Source organism: Petaurus breviceps, unplaced genomic scaffold (genome assembly GCF_028583685.1).
Source record: "Petaurus breviceps papuanus isolate PSGF00001 unplaced genomic scaffold, PetGlider_PUasm1.0 185, whole genome shotgun sequence".
NCBI classification, from domain to species: Eukaryota; Metazoa; Chordata; class Mammalia; order Diprotodontia; family Petauridae; genus Petaurus; species Petaurus breviceps.
This window is the reverse complement of record NW_027185797.1, coordinates 3,506,314-3,525,057: the sequence shown is the minus strand read 5'-3', so window position 1 is coordinate 3,525,057 and position 18,744 is coordinate 3,506,314. Positions and strand designations below refer to the sequence as shown.

The 18,744-nt window shown below is 40.3% G+C and overlaps 2 protein-coding genes across 2 annotated transcripts in view; one reads left to right on the top strand and one right to left on the bottom strand.

The window, feature by feature from the left end:
* CDCP1 (CUB domain containing protein 1) overlaps positions 1 to 18,744 on the top strand; it is a 562,995-nt gene that overhangs the window by 126,331 nt on the left and 417,920 nt on the right. The gene's annotated exons all lie outside the window — the stretch shown is intronic.
* Positions 1 to 18,744, bottom strand: part of LARS2 (leucyl-tRNA synthetase 2, mitochondrial) — a 137,037-nt gene that overhangs the window by 83,152 nt on the left and 35,141 nt on the right. Inside the window, exons 5-6 of the mRNA XM_069088296.1 lie at positions 14,352 to 14,443; positions 13,462 to 13,522 (exon numbers count right to left, since the gene is read on the bottom strand). Of these exons, the coding sequence (XP_068944397.1) occupies positions 13,462 to 13,522; positions 14,352 to 14,443 (153 nt within the window). The remainder of the gene's footprint in view (positions 1 to 13,461; positions 13,523 to 14,351; positions 14,444 to 18,744) is intronic.

The following is an 18,744-nucleotide window of genomic DNA, read 5'->3' as shown; positions in this document are numbered from 1 at the left end:
TCAGTAAGGAAACGAAAGATGAAGAAGAGGATCCCACAGCACACGCCCAGCAGGAAACACACTTCAAACAGTCACTTTAGGAGCCGCATGAAGCATTTTTAGTTACTCCGGCTCCATCTCCAAAGTCAGGAATAGCAATCTTCATTTTGGTTAGAAGGAGAAGTCAAAGCAGATGTGATCAAAAGAGACAAAAAGGAAAACTACATTATGTTTAAAGGCACCAAAGACGATGAAACAGCATGAATATTATTGACAGTACTTTAATATTAAACACTTATGGTATAGTGAAGATAGAGGGGCAATTAGGTGGCACAGTAGATAAAATGCTGGGCCTGGAGTCAGAAAGACTCAAGTTCAAATCCAGCCTTAGACACTTAATGGCTGGGTGACCCTAGGAAAGTCACTGAAACCTGTTTGCCTCAGTTTCCCCATCTGTAAAATGAATTGGAGAAGGAAATGGCAAACCACTCCAGTATCTTTGCCAAGAAAACCCCAAATGGGGTCACAAAGAGTCAGACATGACCAATCAACTAAACAGCCACACAAGTGGAGAGAGAACTGTCTTCAGACTCAGGAAGACCTGGCACCTTTGACATATGCTAGCTGTGTTATCCAGGCAACTCTACACTGAAGAAAGGAGTTTCCTTATTGAAAGTTCTGTCAGCTAAAGCACAACACAAAAGCTACACATAGATTCATTCTATAGCAAAGTAACTAAGTTTGAAAGGAAAGGCCAAAATGGCAAAAACACCCAGATGGTAAGTCACTGACAAGAGACTTTTACATTTCTTTTTCAGAACTCAACAAATGTATCAGAGAAATAAAAAGAAAGAAGTTAAAGATGAATAAAATGTTGGAAAATCTGTATTTGATAGATAAGTTATACAGAGAACTGGATGGAAATCTTATAGAGAGTACACAGTTTTGGGGCACACAATGGACTCTTACAAAAACTGATTATGCTGCTCTAAAGCATAAAGAGATCATGAATAAATATAGAAAGATTTAAAATATCATTTATAATTTATTACAGTAAAAAGAATTAACAAAAAGAATTAAAGATACAAACTAAAAATAATATCCTAAAAAAGAATGTCAAAGAATAAATTATAAAAATAACTTAAATTATGTATAAGATAATGATAATAGTCATGCAATCTAGCAAAATCTGTGGGTTATAGTTAAAGTAGTCCTTACAGGGAAAATTATATGCATGAATGCTTAAATTAAAAAAGAAAAAGCAAAGATTAACAAGCAGATAACGCAGATTAAAAACATTTAGAAACTTAAAAAATTAATGATCCTTAAACAAGCAAACATGGAAAAAACTGAAAATTAAAGGAGAAATAAATAGCACTTTAAAAACTGAATAAATAAATTAGTTGTTTTTGAAAAAACCAATGAACCATTAGCTAATTTGATTTTTAAAAAGAGAGGAAAACCAGATTAAGTCCAAAATGAGAAGGGTGATTCAAAATAAATGGAGAAAAATAGAAAAATCACTGGAAATTATTATGCCTAATTATATGCCAACAAGACTGAAAATTTAATTGAAATAAAGAGTATCTGCAAAAGCACAAAATACAAAACTAATAAAGCAGAAAACTGATCATCTAAACAACATAATCTCAAATAAAAAGCAAGCCATAAATGAATTGGGGAAAAACAATTCTATAGGACCAGATAGATTTAGAAGTAAATCTCATCAAATACTTAAAGAATAAATAATCCAGGGGCGGCTAGGTGGCACAGTGAATAGAGCACCGGCCCTGGAGTCAGGAGTACCTGAGTTCAAATCCAGCCTCAGATGCTTAACACAAAAACTAGCCATGTGGCCTTGGGCAAGTCACTTAACCCCAATTGCCATCCCCCTTAAAAAAAGAAAAAAAAAAGAATAAATAATCCTCATATGACATAACTGTTTTCAAAAACAGAGAAAGAGGCATTTTACCAAATTCTTCTGTGACAAATATGGTACTGATACCCAAATACTATGGGAATGATAAAGCAGAGAAACAGAATTAGAGATGAATATCACTAATGAATATTGATGCCAAATTTTAAAATAAAATGCTTGCAACAAGAGACAAGAGTAATATATCAAAAAAAATATTCATAACGACCAATTGAGTTTTACTTCAGAGAACAAGGATGTTCAACATAAGGAGAAAATAAGGAACTTCAGCAAAACAGCAGGGAACAGAATTAACATAAAAATAATCTGCACTTCTATATATTACTAACAAAACGCACCCCCCCCAGGAGAATACAGAAGTATCACTCAAAATAACAATAAATACATTAAACATCTAGGAGTATTAGGGAAAAAAATGGGCACATGATACAAAAACAAGCAATTTTACAGACATAACAACCTAAAGAGCTGAGTGTCCATAGCTGGGCCAAGTCAATATAGAGAAGAAAAGAATACCATATATTACTATACAGAGTTAACATTCTGCCAATAAAAATATCACTGGGATACTGGATAAAATGAGACAAAATAACAGCAAAATTCATACAGTGGGGGAAAATCTTGAAAAAATAATAGGAAAAATTTTTTAAAGTTATAGAAGGGGCGTGGTACTAGCAGATTTCAAATTATAAAGCAGTAATTTTCAAAACTATCTGATACTAGACAGTAGATCAATGGGATGCCATACAAGCCTGTGATGTAAACACATGTATAATAGCATAGGTTTCAATAAGACCATGAACAGGTTGAAGGAACTCATCACTCAACAAAAACTATTGGGAAAACTGGGCAGCAGGGTAGAAGATAGGTTTAGACCAGAATCATAAGCCATAATTTCAATAAATTCCAAATGGACAGACAATCTATGCTCTTTCATAACTATAGAAAGGAAAAAGGTTCTCACCCATCAGTGCAAGAGTGAGAATTACAAAGGACAAAGTAAGTTATTTTGGTTACATAAAAGTAAAGAACATTTTTCACAAAGAAGAGCAAAGCATCAAGAATAAGAAAATATATGAACTGAGGGGAATAGGGAAACTTTTCATTAAGCATTTCTGATATGTTTGACAACATTGCCCCAAACAGTTAAGTGGTACACATGTATGTGTGTGTGCATGTATATATGAAGAGACAGTTTTCAAAAGAACAAACACAAAGTATAACAATCATCTGAAAAAGCTTTCAAAACTAATTATCAGAAAAAATGCAAACTTATATAATACCCATTATGTTGGAAAAATCCAATGTTAATAGGATTGTGGGAAAAAAAGCATCTTAATTCATGACTCTTGAATTATTCCAATAGTTTTGAATGTAATATGGAATCATAAAAGAAAAGTTATTTATTTGTTGTTACTATTATTTGTTGACTCTTTATTAGGTTTACATAAGAAGAAGGCTATTGGCAGGAAAAAAAAAAAAGGTCTATCTGTACCAAAATATTCAAAACCATCCTCTTTGCTTGGAAACAGCAAAAAAAATGGAAATAAATTCTGTGCTTGCTGATTGAGGAATGGTTGAACAAGCTGGGACAAAATGATGGAACGGCATGTTACTGTGCCATAAGGAATACCAAATATGAAAAATTTAAAGACAAGTGCGCAGGAGTATGTGGGATACTTACAATGAAGTAAGAACAATTTACACACTCATTCCCCCTTTGAAAGTGAGGACCAGGGGACGACAATCAGGTTAATTCCTGTGGATGGCTCTGGCGCCTCCTTCTTCCTGCTAAAGCACGCACACTGACTTTCTTTTAGCAAACAGTAAACTACAAAAGCACAGATGAGAGGCAGCTGGGATGGTGGGTGCAGAGCTGACCTGGGTTCAGGCTCCACCTCTCACACCTGCTGGTGTCTCTGTGCTCTGGGTGACTTTCTCAGACTAGACTCTGCAGAGAAGGTGCCCAGCTTGGAGCTCCCCGCGCCAGGGAAATCCCAGCATTCCATGCATCCCTCCTTTCTGGTGTCTGGCTCACAGTCTCCAGGAAGTACATCTGTTTTATGGTGTTGATGTTTATCTGCTGCCTTGGCACAATTTATCTATCAAAAGAAAAAGTTCCTTCCTTGTTTCAAGGCCTAACTTGGAAGTCAGTTACCTTGCAAAGTCTTCCCTTTCCCCCTTCTCCCCCTCTCAGATGAATGTGATCCATCCCTCATCAAATCTCCATTCATTCAGGTCTTGACCCCTCATTCCCTCCTTCAAGCTGGACTATGGAAGTGGGGCCCATCATGTACCTTTCCTTGTGAAACCTGGCATGGCTCAAGTACGGGCTCCAGGGATGCAAGGATATTATAAGGATGATTTAACAAGAATGGCTGTTCCCACAAAGGGACAAACTGATTTGGAGAGGTGACAAATCACGGCCATACTCTATTAACTGGATGCTCATCTGTCACAGGGCACTGAAATCCTGGTTCATTCTTCCTAAAAGAATTTCTCACACCGTTCAAGAAATCTGCTTCTGCTTCTAGTGGGAGCCCTGCCATCAGCCCATTGGGAAGGCGAAATGAATTAAGGGACAATGACTTGTACCTAAAACCAAGAATAAGGGGATCACAAGGAGGCAGCCGCCTAAGGTGTGACCTAGTATGCCTTTGAACATTACTCGTTTATACAGCAACTATGTTATATAAACTGTGTTTATAGAGACTGTTACAGGGTCTTCAACAGAAGCTAACAGAGGGAGGGAGAAAGGGAAATGCAAGTTTTCCAACCTTACTTTGGGCACATAAACACCTTCTCCACCTCTGTTTCTGTCACTTCCATGACTAGCTGAACAGTCACAGAAACTCTACCCTTCTACCCTCGCTTAATCTCTCCTATACCTCTGATTTCTACTCCCAACAGATAAAGCAGACATCAAGTCTCCACCACACATACTTTCCACCAACCATCAAAACATATACTTCTTTGGTTCCCTCTCTATCTACTTCTTCTATCCCTCCCTTCTTATTAGATAGATAGAGAGAGACAGATATATTCCTTACTACATATAAATTTTCCTTAAGATGCTTAGTCTTGAAAGGTAAACTACCTACCAGCACCAATGCCATCAAACGTTTTATTTGTAGGGTACCTACAAAAGGGAACCTAGCTCTATGAAGATTCCACTTTAAAGGAGAGAATATGGGTATGTTAGACAGAGGATGGCTCAGTAGTGTTGAGCTTTCAAGTAAGGGAGACCTGCATTCAAATCCCACTAATGCATTTGGTAGCTGTAAGACCCTAGGCAAGTCACCTAACCTCCATATGTGGCAGGCATCTCCCTGGGACTTATTCTGAGTCTTGGATAAGCTGTGATCTCTATTAATGGATGCAAACCAGTAGTTATCCAAACTGACAATCTGAGTGTACACACACACACACACACACACACAGAGCACTTTTTAATGTTACTTTTTATTACAGAAGTATAAAGTATAAAACTTTATACATAAGTATAAATCTACACATATAAAATCTGCACAGGTATCATACATACATACACACATACATACATACATGTTCATATTTTTCTCTTCCATTCTCAAACCCCCAAAAGAGGAAACAGCAGGAGAAAAGTGAATTTTCTCACAGTACAAACAAACTCTGTTTAACCTCAGGGAGTTGCTGCAAGATTTGGAGAGTCAAACACGTGTAGTCACATGCTCCCTGTTGCCAAGGTAACCACTGCCTCAGTTCCTGACAACAGGATTCTTCCAAAGCATTTTTTGAGACATCACAAGTCTTGGGCGGGTAGTTACCTGCTCCCAGGAGAAACTGGCAACATACGTGACTTCAAAACATTGATAATAAAAAGGGGGCTGTTACACTCCCTGATCTTTAACATAACCACATTAACAAGTGGTTTTGAATAACAATTTTAAAGACTTTCCCAAACATGTATTTCGTCCTTAAATAGAGATACTCAGCGGGCTGAGATTCTGGTTGCAAGAAGGGCAGAGTTTTCTAGGGTCAGCATTTCCTTTATTGTGGTACACCATCAGCAGGGCATGACCTGTGTGACTTTAGGCAGACCACAAAACCTCTCTAGGTCTCAGTTTCCCTATTGATAAAATGAAAGGATTGAACTAATCAGCTCCTGAAGTCTTTAAAATTTTCCAGGCATCAAGGTGGTGCAGTGGATAGCGCACTGGGCCAGGAGTCACTTGAGTTCAAATCCAGCCTCGGATACTTCTTAGCTTTGTGACCCCGGGCATAACCTATTGTCTACCTCACTTTCCTAATCTGTAAAAAGGGTATAATAATATCACCTACCTCCCAGGGTTGTTGTAAATGAGAACATTTATAAAGAACAATGAAAATCTTAGAAGTGTTATAGAAATGCTAGTTACTATAATTATTATTGTTAAATAGATGAGCCTTTGAAAGGCTGTTAATGCGGGGAGGAATACAGAGATAGGCAGGAGAGAAAGAAAAGGAAAGGAAAAAGGAAATGGGTGAGTAGAGAAAAACGGAAGAGAAATTAACAAAAAAGAAATGGAGAGAAGACCTGTGTGATTGGGAAATAGCATTGCTAATGATTGACCTATGTGCCATTTAATGTCATTCATGCCACAGATTGTCCAACACTGCTTTAAGAGATGGAGAGTCAAACAAACCCCCCCAAAAGTTGGAAGATCTTTTAAACTCATTGGGAGATAGTCACTATAGAAGTCCTGCCAGAAATCTGGCCATAAGCTAGATCAGCACTTAAAACAATACCTGTCCTGTCCGTCCCATTCTTCAGTTAAATTCACTGCACTGTGCTCGTGTCTTTGACTGAAAAATGGAGATGCACCCAACTGTGCCTTACCCAGATCACAGGGCATGCAGTGAGGATCAATGACCACTATTAAGGAGATTTGCATCCCCCACATGCAAAGAGCTTTGGGAAGCAGGAAGGAAGGTTCTCAGTTTGGATATAAGTCCTCGTGAAGATACAGTCAGGAGAGAAGCCCTGGCACCTCCACAAAGTTATTATCAGCAACATTTCTTGACATTGAGTGGAAGGCATGGTACAAAGCAAAGTGGAGAATTACAAAGACAGCAAATGAAAGAGACAATTCTTTTCCTTAAAGAGCTTCAATCTAATGGGGGAAATAAGAAGAAGACAAAATGCATAAAATATTTATAACTTTACCCAATTTTTTACTATCTGTACCAGAAGAAAGGGGCAGCTTGGTGGCCCAGTGGATAGAATGCTGGACTTGGAGTCAGGAAGACCTGAGTTCAAATCTGGCCTCAGACACTTACTAGCTTGACCTTACTAGCAGACCACCTACTTACTTGACCTTGGCCAAGTCACTTCACCCTGTGTGCCTCAGTTTCCTCATCTGTAAAAGGAGTTAAAGAGGGAAATGGCAAACCATCCAGTATCTTTGCCAAGAAAACCCCACAACTGAAACAACTGAACAACAACACTGATAGAAAGTAAGAGGAGAATGGAGAATTCAAATTGAGTAATTATCAGTCTGGCAATAAACATTCATTATCAAAAATAAGTTATTTCACAAACAAAATAGAGGCCCCAAATTTTTTTTTATATTTTAATTTGAACACAAGTATCTGATCACCTTTGAAAGCACTCATCCAACGTCTAAACCAGGCAAGGAGGTGACAACGGCTCCTTAAAGGTTGTGATGACAGAATGCTCCATTCTGGAAGGTTCTAAGCACATGCCAGGCAGCAAGAGATGGTGTGATCACTGAGGAAAGGCTGAGCCCAGGAAAGGTCATTATCAGATCCCTGGCCAGCAGGTCACTTTTTATTTTTTATTTTATTTTTTGCTTTTTGGAAGGGGAAGGTAGGGCAATTGGGGTTAAGTGACTTGCCCAAGGTCACACAGCTAGTAAGTGTTAAGTGTCTGAGGCCAGATTTGAACTCAGGTCCTCCTGATTCAAGGACTGGTGCTCTATTCACTGCACAACCTACCTGCCCCAAGCAGGTCACTTTTAAAAAAAAGCCCAGAGCAGCCACTCATTAAATGAATCAAATAGCAGAACAACTCCATGAAGTGCCCTTCTAGTTTAAAAATAAATGTAAATCCTTTAACATCTGCAAAGCGTTGGTATATTATCCTTCTGGGTCCTCACAAAAACCTTGTGAAGGAGGTGCTCTTGTTATCCCCACTTTACAAATGGGAAAACTGAGTCTGACAAGGTAAAGGATTTGTCCAGGGCGCCTGCCCCAGAGCCTCCCTCACTGATCTTAGATCCCATCAACACGAATCAAGGGGCAAGTATTTTCACTGTGTGGTGACCCCACAGCTAGAGGAAATGGATCACATCTCTATTAATATCCTAGTGATGAAAGAAACCCAAGCCATAAGCAAGCTACAGCAGGGCAGAAGGATGGCCCAGGGGTTCTAAGGAGCAGACCCAATGCAGCTGCTTTCACCAAGGCCCAAAGAACAAAACCATCATTTCCCAGGACACTTTATCATCTCAATCTGCAATACTCACAATGAACCGAAGCTGGCAGGCCATAATGAAGACCAAAGCAGCACCCACATCCATCAATTTGTTGAGGAGGAGAATGTGAAAAAATTGTCCCAACAACTTCACAAGTTATTCCCAATGTAAGTCAAACTTAATATGCCTTGACACTTGGTGACTTCAGTATAAAAATGGACATGGGTGAGGGCAGTGAAAAGGAGGTTAGAAAACACGGTTCAGCATCAAGAAGTAAAAGAGGCCAAAGATTACAGAGATACTTCACACTACACATCCTTAATCCCTTTGAGAAATCTGAGAAGGAACTAGGTGTGGCAGGCACCAGATGATCTAATGAATCATGTGAATGCTTAAACTGGTCAAAGCAAACACCAAGCAAGGAAAATGGTAAACAACGAAATGATTAAGAGATGAGATTTCCAATTTAATATATTTAAACAAGTTTTTTTTTTGCTTTTTTTTGGAGGGCAATTGGGGGTAAGTGACTTGCCCAAGGTCACATGGCTAGTTTTTGTGTTAAGTGTCTGAGGCCAGATTTGAACTCAGGTCCTCTTGACTTCAGGGCCGGTGCTCTATTCACTGCATCACCTAGACACCCCTAAACAAGTTCTTGATACCAAAAAATGGGAAATGGACAAACACAAAGACCCACTATCATGATTTCCTAGAGAAGTTTAAGAATGTAAAACAGTCAACACCCTGAAGAGGTGGAAAGGGCCAAGAAACCACTTCAATCAGCCAACATTTATACATCTCTGGTCAAGGTCCTTGGGGAACTCTACTAGGGGCCTTCTAGGCTATTGTAAATCTTTGCATAGTCATTCAATCAATTCTAAGTACTTCTAATCATATTATTGCCCAGCCTAAATGTCTCCATTTTATTCATGGAATAGCACAAGGTAATTTATCAAAACCTTTGCTACGTAAAATATAGAATTACCTTCTTTTACCAATTTAGTATAGCTCTGTCAAAAAAAGGAAATAAAGTGAGTCTGGTCTTGATGAGACCATGGTGCCTCTTTGTAATCATGGCTTTCTTTCTTAGATTAACAACAAGAACAATAATAGTAGTAGCTTATATTTATCTAATGTTTTAAGGTTTGCAAATCACTTTACACTAACTAACTCTAATCATCTTACAATCTTTACTTCTTTAATCATCTAATTTCCCGAGGCATCAAAGTCAAGCTCACTGGCCTATAATTTGCATATTCCATTCTCTCTTTTTAAAAAATCAGGACATTTGTCTTTTTCCAGTTCTATAGCACTTATTCTACGCTCCATGATCTTCCACGTATCATGGGCATTAGCTTAGCAAGCACAATCAGTGGCTATTTCAGAGTGTGAAGATACAGTTTATCTGAGCTAGATGATCTGAATTCATGGAAGATTTATGAGAACAAGTGGGCAGTAATTACTGTATCGCCAAGGCAATAGTCACAGCACTGATGGTGACTATGAATATGCTGGCATAGTTCTGAATCACAAAACATAATGACTCTCCACATGGAAGACAGAACCAAAACATTTATTCAAACACCAGAAAGTAGAATCCCAACACCAGAAAGCCAAATCCATCATAGCAACAAAGAAATCTATACCCAATAATACTGCGGAGGGCACCGCCATCCCCAAGCCTTCCCCCTGCTTGGGCTCTCCCACAAACAAACTCTCACAATCCAAGCTATGTACTTGCCTGCATCCTCTCTCTCCCTCTGCTTTAACTGCTCTGACTCATTTCTTGCTCCGCCCCTTCCTGCTCCACCATTCAGCAAACTCATCCCACCACTGGCTCCATGTGATTACATTTGGCCTATTAAGGGGTAGGGAAGATCTTCAAATTTCCATGACCATTACAGTTGCTCAGGATGAGAAAGTGTGGAAGAATAGGGAGTTTCACTATAAAGGGATTAGTCATACAGAAGAAAAAAAAGGTGCCCAAGTTCCAATGGTTATCTTATGTCCTTAAAATTCACAACACTTTAAGTGAAAAAATGTAGCACTGAGAAATATCATGGATAAAGTGCCAGCCTCAGAGTCAGAAAGATCTGGGTTCAAGTTCCACATTTGACTCACACTGGTTATGTGACCCCGAGCAAATTGTTTAATCTTTTATATCCCGGGTAACCCTCCAACACTCCAAGCTGCATATGGTGGCAATCTGCTTTGGTAGAGTGAGTTTCCTCAGTGGGCCTTCCCTACATCAGTGAAATCACAGGCCCAGTCCAAATAAATAAATGGAGTATTATGTGAAACATCCCAAGCATACCAATATGGAGTTAGCTCAAAAGGGTTTGGCTCTATCCAGTGCCAGGTTTGAAATGAGTATTATAATCTAATTTGGCTCTGAAGCCCCCAAAACCCAGAGTGTCCACATAACTAACCTTACCTCATAGGATCCTTCCTGGGGGCAAACTTGCATTCTACATAGTCTGCCTTGAGAGAGTTCTCCAAATAAGGATACCTAACCAGGTCCAGAACATACTACTTTTCCTTTTAAATCAAATTATGTAAACTGAAGCCACAGACATTGAGTGTCTGAAAGCAAAATAAAGTCTATTCTTTCAACTTGTAAATATATCCAATTATTTTATAAAGTAAGTGTTCACAAATTGCCATGATTGCAGTTTGAGAGTTTTATTTTATTTTATATTGGCCTCAAAAGACACTTTTAAAAGCACTGCCATTTAGACAGAGCTTTCTGCCTCCTACCTTCCCCCTCCCAAGGCGATACAAGCAGCTTCCAGAAGAACATCCAAAAATGAATAAAAGCACAGTGGCAAACATCGTGGTCTGAAGCACTGTCCTTGCTGCCTAGGAAATATCCTATTGTCCATAGCCTTAATGAGTCACGTAGAAGCAGAACCATCAAAGAAAGGCTCAAGCCCTAACTCGGTTGTCTACCACCTGTCCGTGATAGTTGACAGGTTCATAGACGTGGAGCTGGAAGAGAACAAAAGTGCAGACCCCCATCATTTTACAGACCGGGAAGTGGATGTCCAGAAGGAAGTGGCCTGCCCAAGGTCTTGCCCTGGGCTCTCCTAACTCTGCACTGCACCACCCCAGAGCCTCTGAGCTAATGACCCACAGGGCACAGGGTGAGCGATTCAGCTTTGACACTGGACCTTCCCTGATGACCATTTTAATCTAGCTTTTGTCTAAAGCCTGTTGCTAACTGCTAGCTAGATGACTTTAGAAACATATATGTTAGTGAATGTCCCTGGTTTAGCAGACAAGAAACGTGCAAAAGGGCGCAAATTTGATCGGTTGTCAAGAAAAATGCTCTCTTTCCCTCATGTAGTTTTGAAGAGACTGATCTGTCAGGCAATCAGAGCCTTTGCGTGTCCATGTCTGTGTGTGGTTCATGCACAGAGTCAGAGCCAGCAGACTGGTTTCACAGACACACTGCCCTCAATGAGTTAGCAATCTAAGCCCTGAAATGTTCAAAGAATCCAATTCTAACCTCACCTAAAGCTATTTGAATTTTTCCTACTTTATTTACTACAGAAAATGTCTGATAACCTGCCTGAGGGCTCAATGCAAACAGCAAGTCAATGATGAAGCCAGGACTCGGGTTGGATTTCTGGAGGCATGGCCTGGTCCTTGAACTTGGGCTAAGTTTAGTGCATTAGTAACAATGATGAGGATGTGGTTTATACCCTACTCAGAAACCTCACACGAGTACATCATCAGTGCATTCCTCAAGAAGACTGTGGGAGGGTAATAGATGTGGCAAGTACCAGATGACATAATAAATTATGAAAACAGCTAATTAGCAAACATTCTTATCATTTTGTTTTTAAGATTTGCAAAGCACTTTACATCTGTGAGGATCATGTGATCCTCACAACCACCCTATGAGATGCAAGTGAACTTTCAATTTTGATTGCTTTTTGTGCTTGGGGTTAATAATAAATCACAAACTATTAAGCACAGAACATTAGGACTGGGGGTAACCTACTCCAACCCCCTCATTTGACAGGAAAAAATAAAGAAGGCTAGAATGGTGAAGGGATTTGCCAAAGAGCTCAGCAGCAGAACAAAGACTAAAACCTGGCTGGGTCTACTTTCATCTCAGGGCTCTGCATCACAGCCACAATAAGATGCTTCAGATCCCAGTGCTATTAACAGTTCCATTCTCACTAAAAAGGGGTATACATAGTAGGAACCAAACAGAAGCAGGGCATATCTATGCAAATGCACTTCTAATTTTTCAATTCTGGGATGACCTCTGAAGAACACTGGTTAATATTGAGAGAGAGAGAGAGAGAGAGAGAGAGAGAGAGAAAGAAAGAAAAAGAGGGAGGGAGGGAGAAAAGGAGGGAGGGAGAGCGAGAGACAGAGACAGAGACAGAGAGACAGACAGAGAAAGAGAGACAGAGAGGAGAGAGACAGAAAGAACATTTACGTATAAATGTGAAAATTCTTTAGTGATGGTCCAGCTCTTGCTCTGATCCACTGGTAAAACATGTATTTTTGAAAGTCTTTTGCAAGGAGGAAGTCATTATACCATGTCATTATATTGTAGCTCTGCATATTAACACCTAGAAAAAATTTGAAATGGGAAACCAGAGCGTAATCACTCAGACAGATTGAGCTGGGATGGGTTGCCACCTTTACCTAAAGCCAGGCAGCATTTCAGAACACTACCCATGGCATGAGTTTGGGAATCATCACTGAAGAGTTTCCATGTGTATAGGCACACATTTCTTGGAGAAAGTTTTTGCCAACAGGTACCACTAAACAGGAAATTAAAATATCTTAGCTGCCTCAGTTTCCCCTTATTAGATAATGAGGTGAACATCCTGTTGGCAGTAACCATATCCCATTCATCTCTGCACATTCCTCAGCACCCAACAGGACCTCAATAAAAGTCTCTTGATTTGTGGCTATCCATCCATCCAGTGTGGACAGTCCCTCTTGCCAAAATGGGGAGAAGGGAAGTTCACTGAGCAAAGCTACAATCCTATGTGTTATTTCTACATGACAAATATCGATTCAACTGAAATCAATAAATCCTGCAGGAAAAAGAGACAAGGGGGAACTTACCCGATTCCAGTTGAAACATAGGCCTAGTTTATCAAGCTGTTCCCTCATGTGTTTAATATTACTGTAAAGCAAAAGATAGAAAGTTTAATTAAATAAATGTGTAAAAATTCCTTGTTATATGGGATAGTTTTCTAGAAGGGAGGGAAAGGAGGGATATTTAAGGGAAATTTGGGCTATATAATAATAAAAAAAATCAACAAAAATTTATTTTTAAAAATAAATGTATAAAAACATAAGGTAGAATTTTTCCAACAGAAATATACCATACAGATTTTCATAGACATCAACTCAAATGGTTATATGTAGAAACTTAAGAGGAAACCATAGCAGTATTTTAATATAGATTTTCTCCCCAACTCCCCCAAAAAGTGAAACTAAAAGAAGAAAAGAATGACATTTTAAGGAAGAAATGGCATATAAACATGCAGGTACTTTATGTATCTTAAAGTTATTCTTTAGATATTATTTTTACATACATATTTATTATTCTCTAGACAACATCAAAGAAAAAGCCTTAGACTCATTTCAGAATCACAACCCAATAGTTCTGCTGATTTAGTTCTTATCTCAGTTCCTATCTGCCAGTACAGTTGGTAAGGCCCCTCTATAATAACAGTACCAGGAGGAGGGAACATGAATATCATTATCTTCATCTTATAGATGAGAGACCCAGGCTGAGACAGGCCCTGTGCCTTGTCACTTGGTTAGAGTCAGGATTTGAACTCATGTCTCTGGATTCTAAGTCCCATATACTTTCCACACTACACTATATCATCCCCAGGATTGGTCTTCTATTGGTGGAAGAGTAAGTTTTGAACATGAACTACAAGGTAACAAAAGTAAACCATAAGATAAAACGTAGTGATTTCAGTAAAAACAAAAACACCTACCTCTGTGTCCAACTTTGTGGATGCAGACGGTGCTCAATTGCTGCATTCTCAGCAGGTAAGCCAAAGGCATCCCATCCCATTGGATTAATAACCTATCATCCAAATGAGAAACGCTGTCCATCAAAAATGACCTGACTTAAAGGTGTATCATCCTCGGGACAATAAATAGCATCACCAGGGGCTGGTATTTCCTTTTCCTCAATGGATTCTCTCAAAACACATTTAAAGAAGGCAAGTCAACTTCTAATTTGCTATGGTAGAAGACCAAAAATTAGAAAGTGAACACAGATCTTCACCTGAGTTTCCTTCCACCATCCTTCCCAGTCAGCATTTACGTAGCAATGACTAGCATCTTCAAAGTGTTTTACAAACATTAGGCCACTTCATTTTCACAACTACGCCGGGAGGTAGGGGCTATTACCCATTCTCATCTTGCAGATGAGGAAAGTCAGGATGACAGGGTCATACAGGCAGTAAGTGTCAGTGGTTGAATTTGAACTCGTTTCTTGACTCCAGGTACAGCCTCTAACGGCTTCACACTTGGGCTGCCCTACTCCCACCACCTCACATTAATAGAATGTTTTGATAGCTACAAAGTGATTTCTTCTCCCCAGTTCTGTAGGGCAGTGAGCCAAACACCCACTCCTGACAGTTCACTTGGGCACAAATGATAAGGCCAGAGGGAATCTAGAAAGCATTGTGAAGGCTTGTAAAATCTTGCTGAAGTAACGTCAGTGCTGGTTGTTGCTGTTCACTCATGTCCGGCTCTTTGTGGCCCCATAGACCACACTGTCTGGGGTTTTCCTGGAAAAGATACTGGTGGGGTCTGCCATTTCCTTCTCTAGTGGATTAAAACAACCAGAGGTTATGTGACTTGCCCAGGGCCACACAGCTAGTAAGTGTCTGAGGCCAGATTTGAACTCAGGTCTTTCTGACTCCAGGTCCAGTGTTCTATCCACTGAGCCATCTAGCTGCCCCTTCCCTGCTAGTAACTGGAAGCAAAGATTTTAGAAGAGGAAACAGATTTAAGATAATGATAGGCTCTTGGTCAGAGATGGAAGATAGTAAAGAAGGGCCAGTAACATAACATAATTTTTCTGTGTGTGGAGACTTTCAAACAAAATAAAAAGGGAAGGTGGGGGTTAAAGATCTACCACCCAGACCAAACATGCAAAGAAGCTACAAGAAGAGTTACTGGGACACCTTGAAATTCAAAGGAGACAAAAGTCCAAGAGAGGAGATGGTCATAAAACCCATGGCCCCAGATATCAATATTCAAATGCAAAAGTTATGGATAACAGGTAAGGTGAACTGATGGCTCAACGTCAGGAGGCAAATCTGATCTCACAAGAATCACTGAGACTTTTGGGATAAGACCTGTGACCGTTCAGTGGCTCTGAAAAGCTATGAAAGCATAAGGTAAAAAGGAGGGAGGTAGCGTGGGAAAGTCAATAGAAGCAAAGAGGGAGTGAAGAGAGGGTGAGAGATTATTATGGTATTAGCCATGAAGACAGGAACTGCAGGAACCTGAGAGGGGAGGCATGGCGAGCTGTAACGGGGTGAAAATCTACAGAGGTCCAGACAATACTGAGATGGCTGTCAAGGGTATATACACAGATCACCTGGACAGCGAAGAGGAGGTGAGGAGCTTGGCCAACACACCCCAAACCTGGTCCAGAGGCACCATATGGGAGTGAGGGCGGATTTCAATCATTCAGACTTTGTTGGAGCTGTATCTCTGTCAAAATCAGAGGGTAACAATTCCCTAATTTGCCTTAATGACAATTTCATCCTTCAAAAGGTGAATATACCAACGTGGGAATCACCGTTGAGGATCCAGTTCTCACCAATAAGAAAGAATTAGCCTTATTTGTAAATGGGGATAATAAATTCTGCCCTATGTATGTCACAGGACTGAAGGCAGATGAGAGGACCACAATAAACCACGGCACAGACGACACAGACTGTGCTCTCTCTTCCCTCTGTCCACTTCTCTCCATTCACACCACCAGCAGACTGGTTTGGGGCTCTCCTCTTCTCTCACCTGGAGGGATTCAAGAGCCTCTCTCCCTGACCTAGTCCATCCTCCTCCACTGGGTTACCAAGGTGGCATTCCCAAAGCCCAGGTCTGACCATGTCAATCCCCAGCCCCAAACCTTCAAGGGCTAAATTAAATAGAGATTAAGCAAGTTTAAGTTTCCAATACATCAGTTAAAGATGGAACGGGTGGATTTCTCTACAGCTACACAGAGAATTGCTGGCCCAGGGTGACTTTTGTCTGAGTGTTCTATACTAGTCTGTGGGTCCTGCCAATCTATCAATCAGCATTTATTAAGTGCCTTTTATGTACCAAGGATTGTGTTAGGATTCAAGGACAAAACTACAACAGCCCTCTATCTTTAATGAGCTTACTTTCTAAAGAAGAGAGAGGAGAATAGGCATAGAAATAGAGACAGAAGTATCTACATAATACATATAAAAGGTATAGAAGATAGTTTGAGAAGAGAGTGTTATTAGCAACTAGAGGTGGTGGTAGTCAGGAAAGGCTTTCCCTAGAACAAGAAAGCTGGGGTCCATGAACTGGGGTCTTTTAAAAATATTTGGGTAACTACATTTCAATAGAATTGGCTTCTTTTATAATTACAGGTATTTTATCTTAAGACTTTAAAACACCATTCTGAGGAACCCAGTGGTTCAAAGGGATCCATGAAACAGGAAAGAGGGGCAGGTGAGGAGGGGCTGGGTTCCCATCCATCCCTTCACTGTGTAGGCAGGAAAACTCTGCCTGAGGTTGGACTCAGGTTGGAGCATCACAGTCTCTAAGATAAGCCCCCTCGAGCAGGGGGACAACACAGCTCCATTTCTTTTCTCCTCCGAATCTCTTCTCCATAATCAAAATCAAAGTGCTTTCAAAGCCTCCCCTGCACCCTCCCTCCCTGGCTCCCCTCTTTTCCTCTGGCAATCTCTAGCACCCCCAGGACTCCTACTGCCAGTCTTTCTTCACATACAAGCCCAGACCTGCTGGGGCTAAGTTATAAATTTAGACCTATGATATAAAAGCAAAGGGTTGAGAAGTATTGTTCTACATCATACTTTTGGGAAGAAAAAAAATCAAGGCAAAAATAAGTATTCCCTTGCTTTTAGAAAATAAAAAATCCCTTGCTTTTAGTATTTTAAATACATTACCAGCAGGTAACATTTCTGATATGCCTCAGGTGCACAAAATATTCCATGCTAAGTTCCCACTGTGTTTAGAACACAATCTGTAGCCCAGTTATTTAAAATGTACAAAACCGAACCTCTGCACCTTTCTTGATTCAAGGATTAAAGACATTTAATAATCCACTGTGAATGATTTCTGGCCTCGGAGAGGAAGCCTGCCAGACCCCCTGAGAGGATCTTAGAGACCTTCAAGATGACCAGAGCCAACCCCTCATCTTCAAGAGGAGGAAGCTGATGATCCTAATGGGCCAAATAATTTGTCAGGTTCAAACAGCAAGTTGATGGCAAAGCTGGGGAACGAAAGTGATGTAAGAGAATGGAGGGAAACACCAGCGTGGCCCCCTGAGCTACACATGATGGATAAACCTTAGCTACATCTCACTGCTTCAGAAATAAGTGTACTCAATCCAATCTAAATGAAGTATACAAGAACAATGGCTTGTGAGGGGAAAGGCAGCGTGGGCATCCACACAGGCACGAGGCTCCTTCTCTTCTTCTTCCCAGCTTCTGAACACGTGCAGTCTTTAAAAGCTACCTCAGTCCTGCGCACCGCCTCTGACTTCAAGTACAAACAGTTTTTACACCTGATGAGTGAAAGAAAGCCCAGAGGTCACTGCTTCTCCCCTAGTGCAGTCTGTCCCTCCTAAGGAAGGGGCTGGAGAGCAATAGAGGCCACCACCTCACCGGGATAGCATGTGGAAGTGTGAGCTCCAGTAACAGAAAGATGAAATCTGGTCATGGGATCTTCTGCTGTTTTTTGCAGCACAGAAAATGACTTTTTGGGATAAAGAAACAGTCTTGCCTATGGCCAACCAGTCGGCACTCAAATAGCTTAAAAGACCTTTCTTACAAGAAAAGATGTGATGATTGGAGGAGCCCAAATGGCGAAGGGCTGTGATCACTGGTGAAAGGTCTTTGGAGAACTTCATGATCCTGGGGAGGTGGGGGGGAGGGAGGTAACGTGTGAGTAGGGGAAAGATCTCACATTTGGAAGAAATGGAATAGAGAGTCTTCTCATCAGCAGTAGCCCTGGACCATGTTTTCATCACATGGAGAAACCAAAATTATGAAGACATAATCCTTCAGGAGGTTACAATTCAGATTTACTTACTGGCTCAGATGGGCCTGCATTACCACCCCAGCAGCTCCTGAATCATGAAGCAGTGGGAGA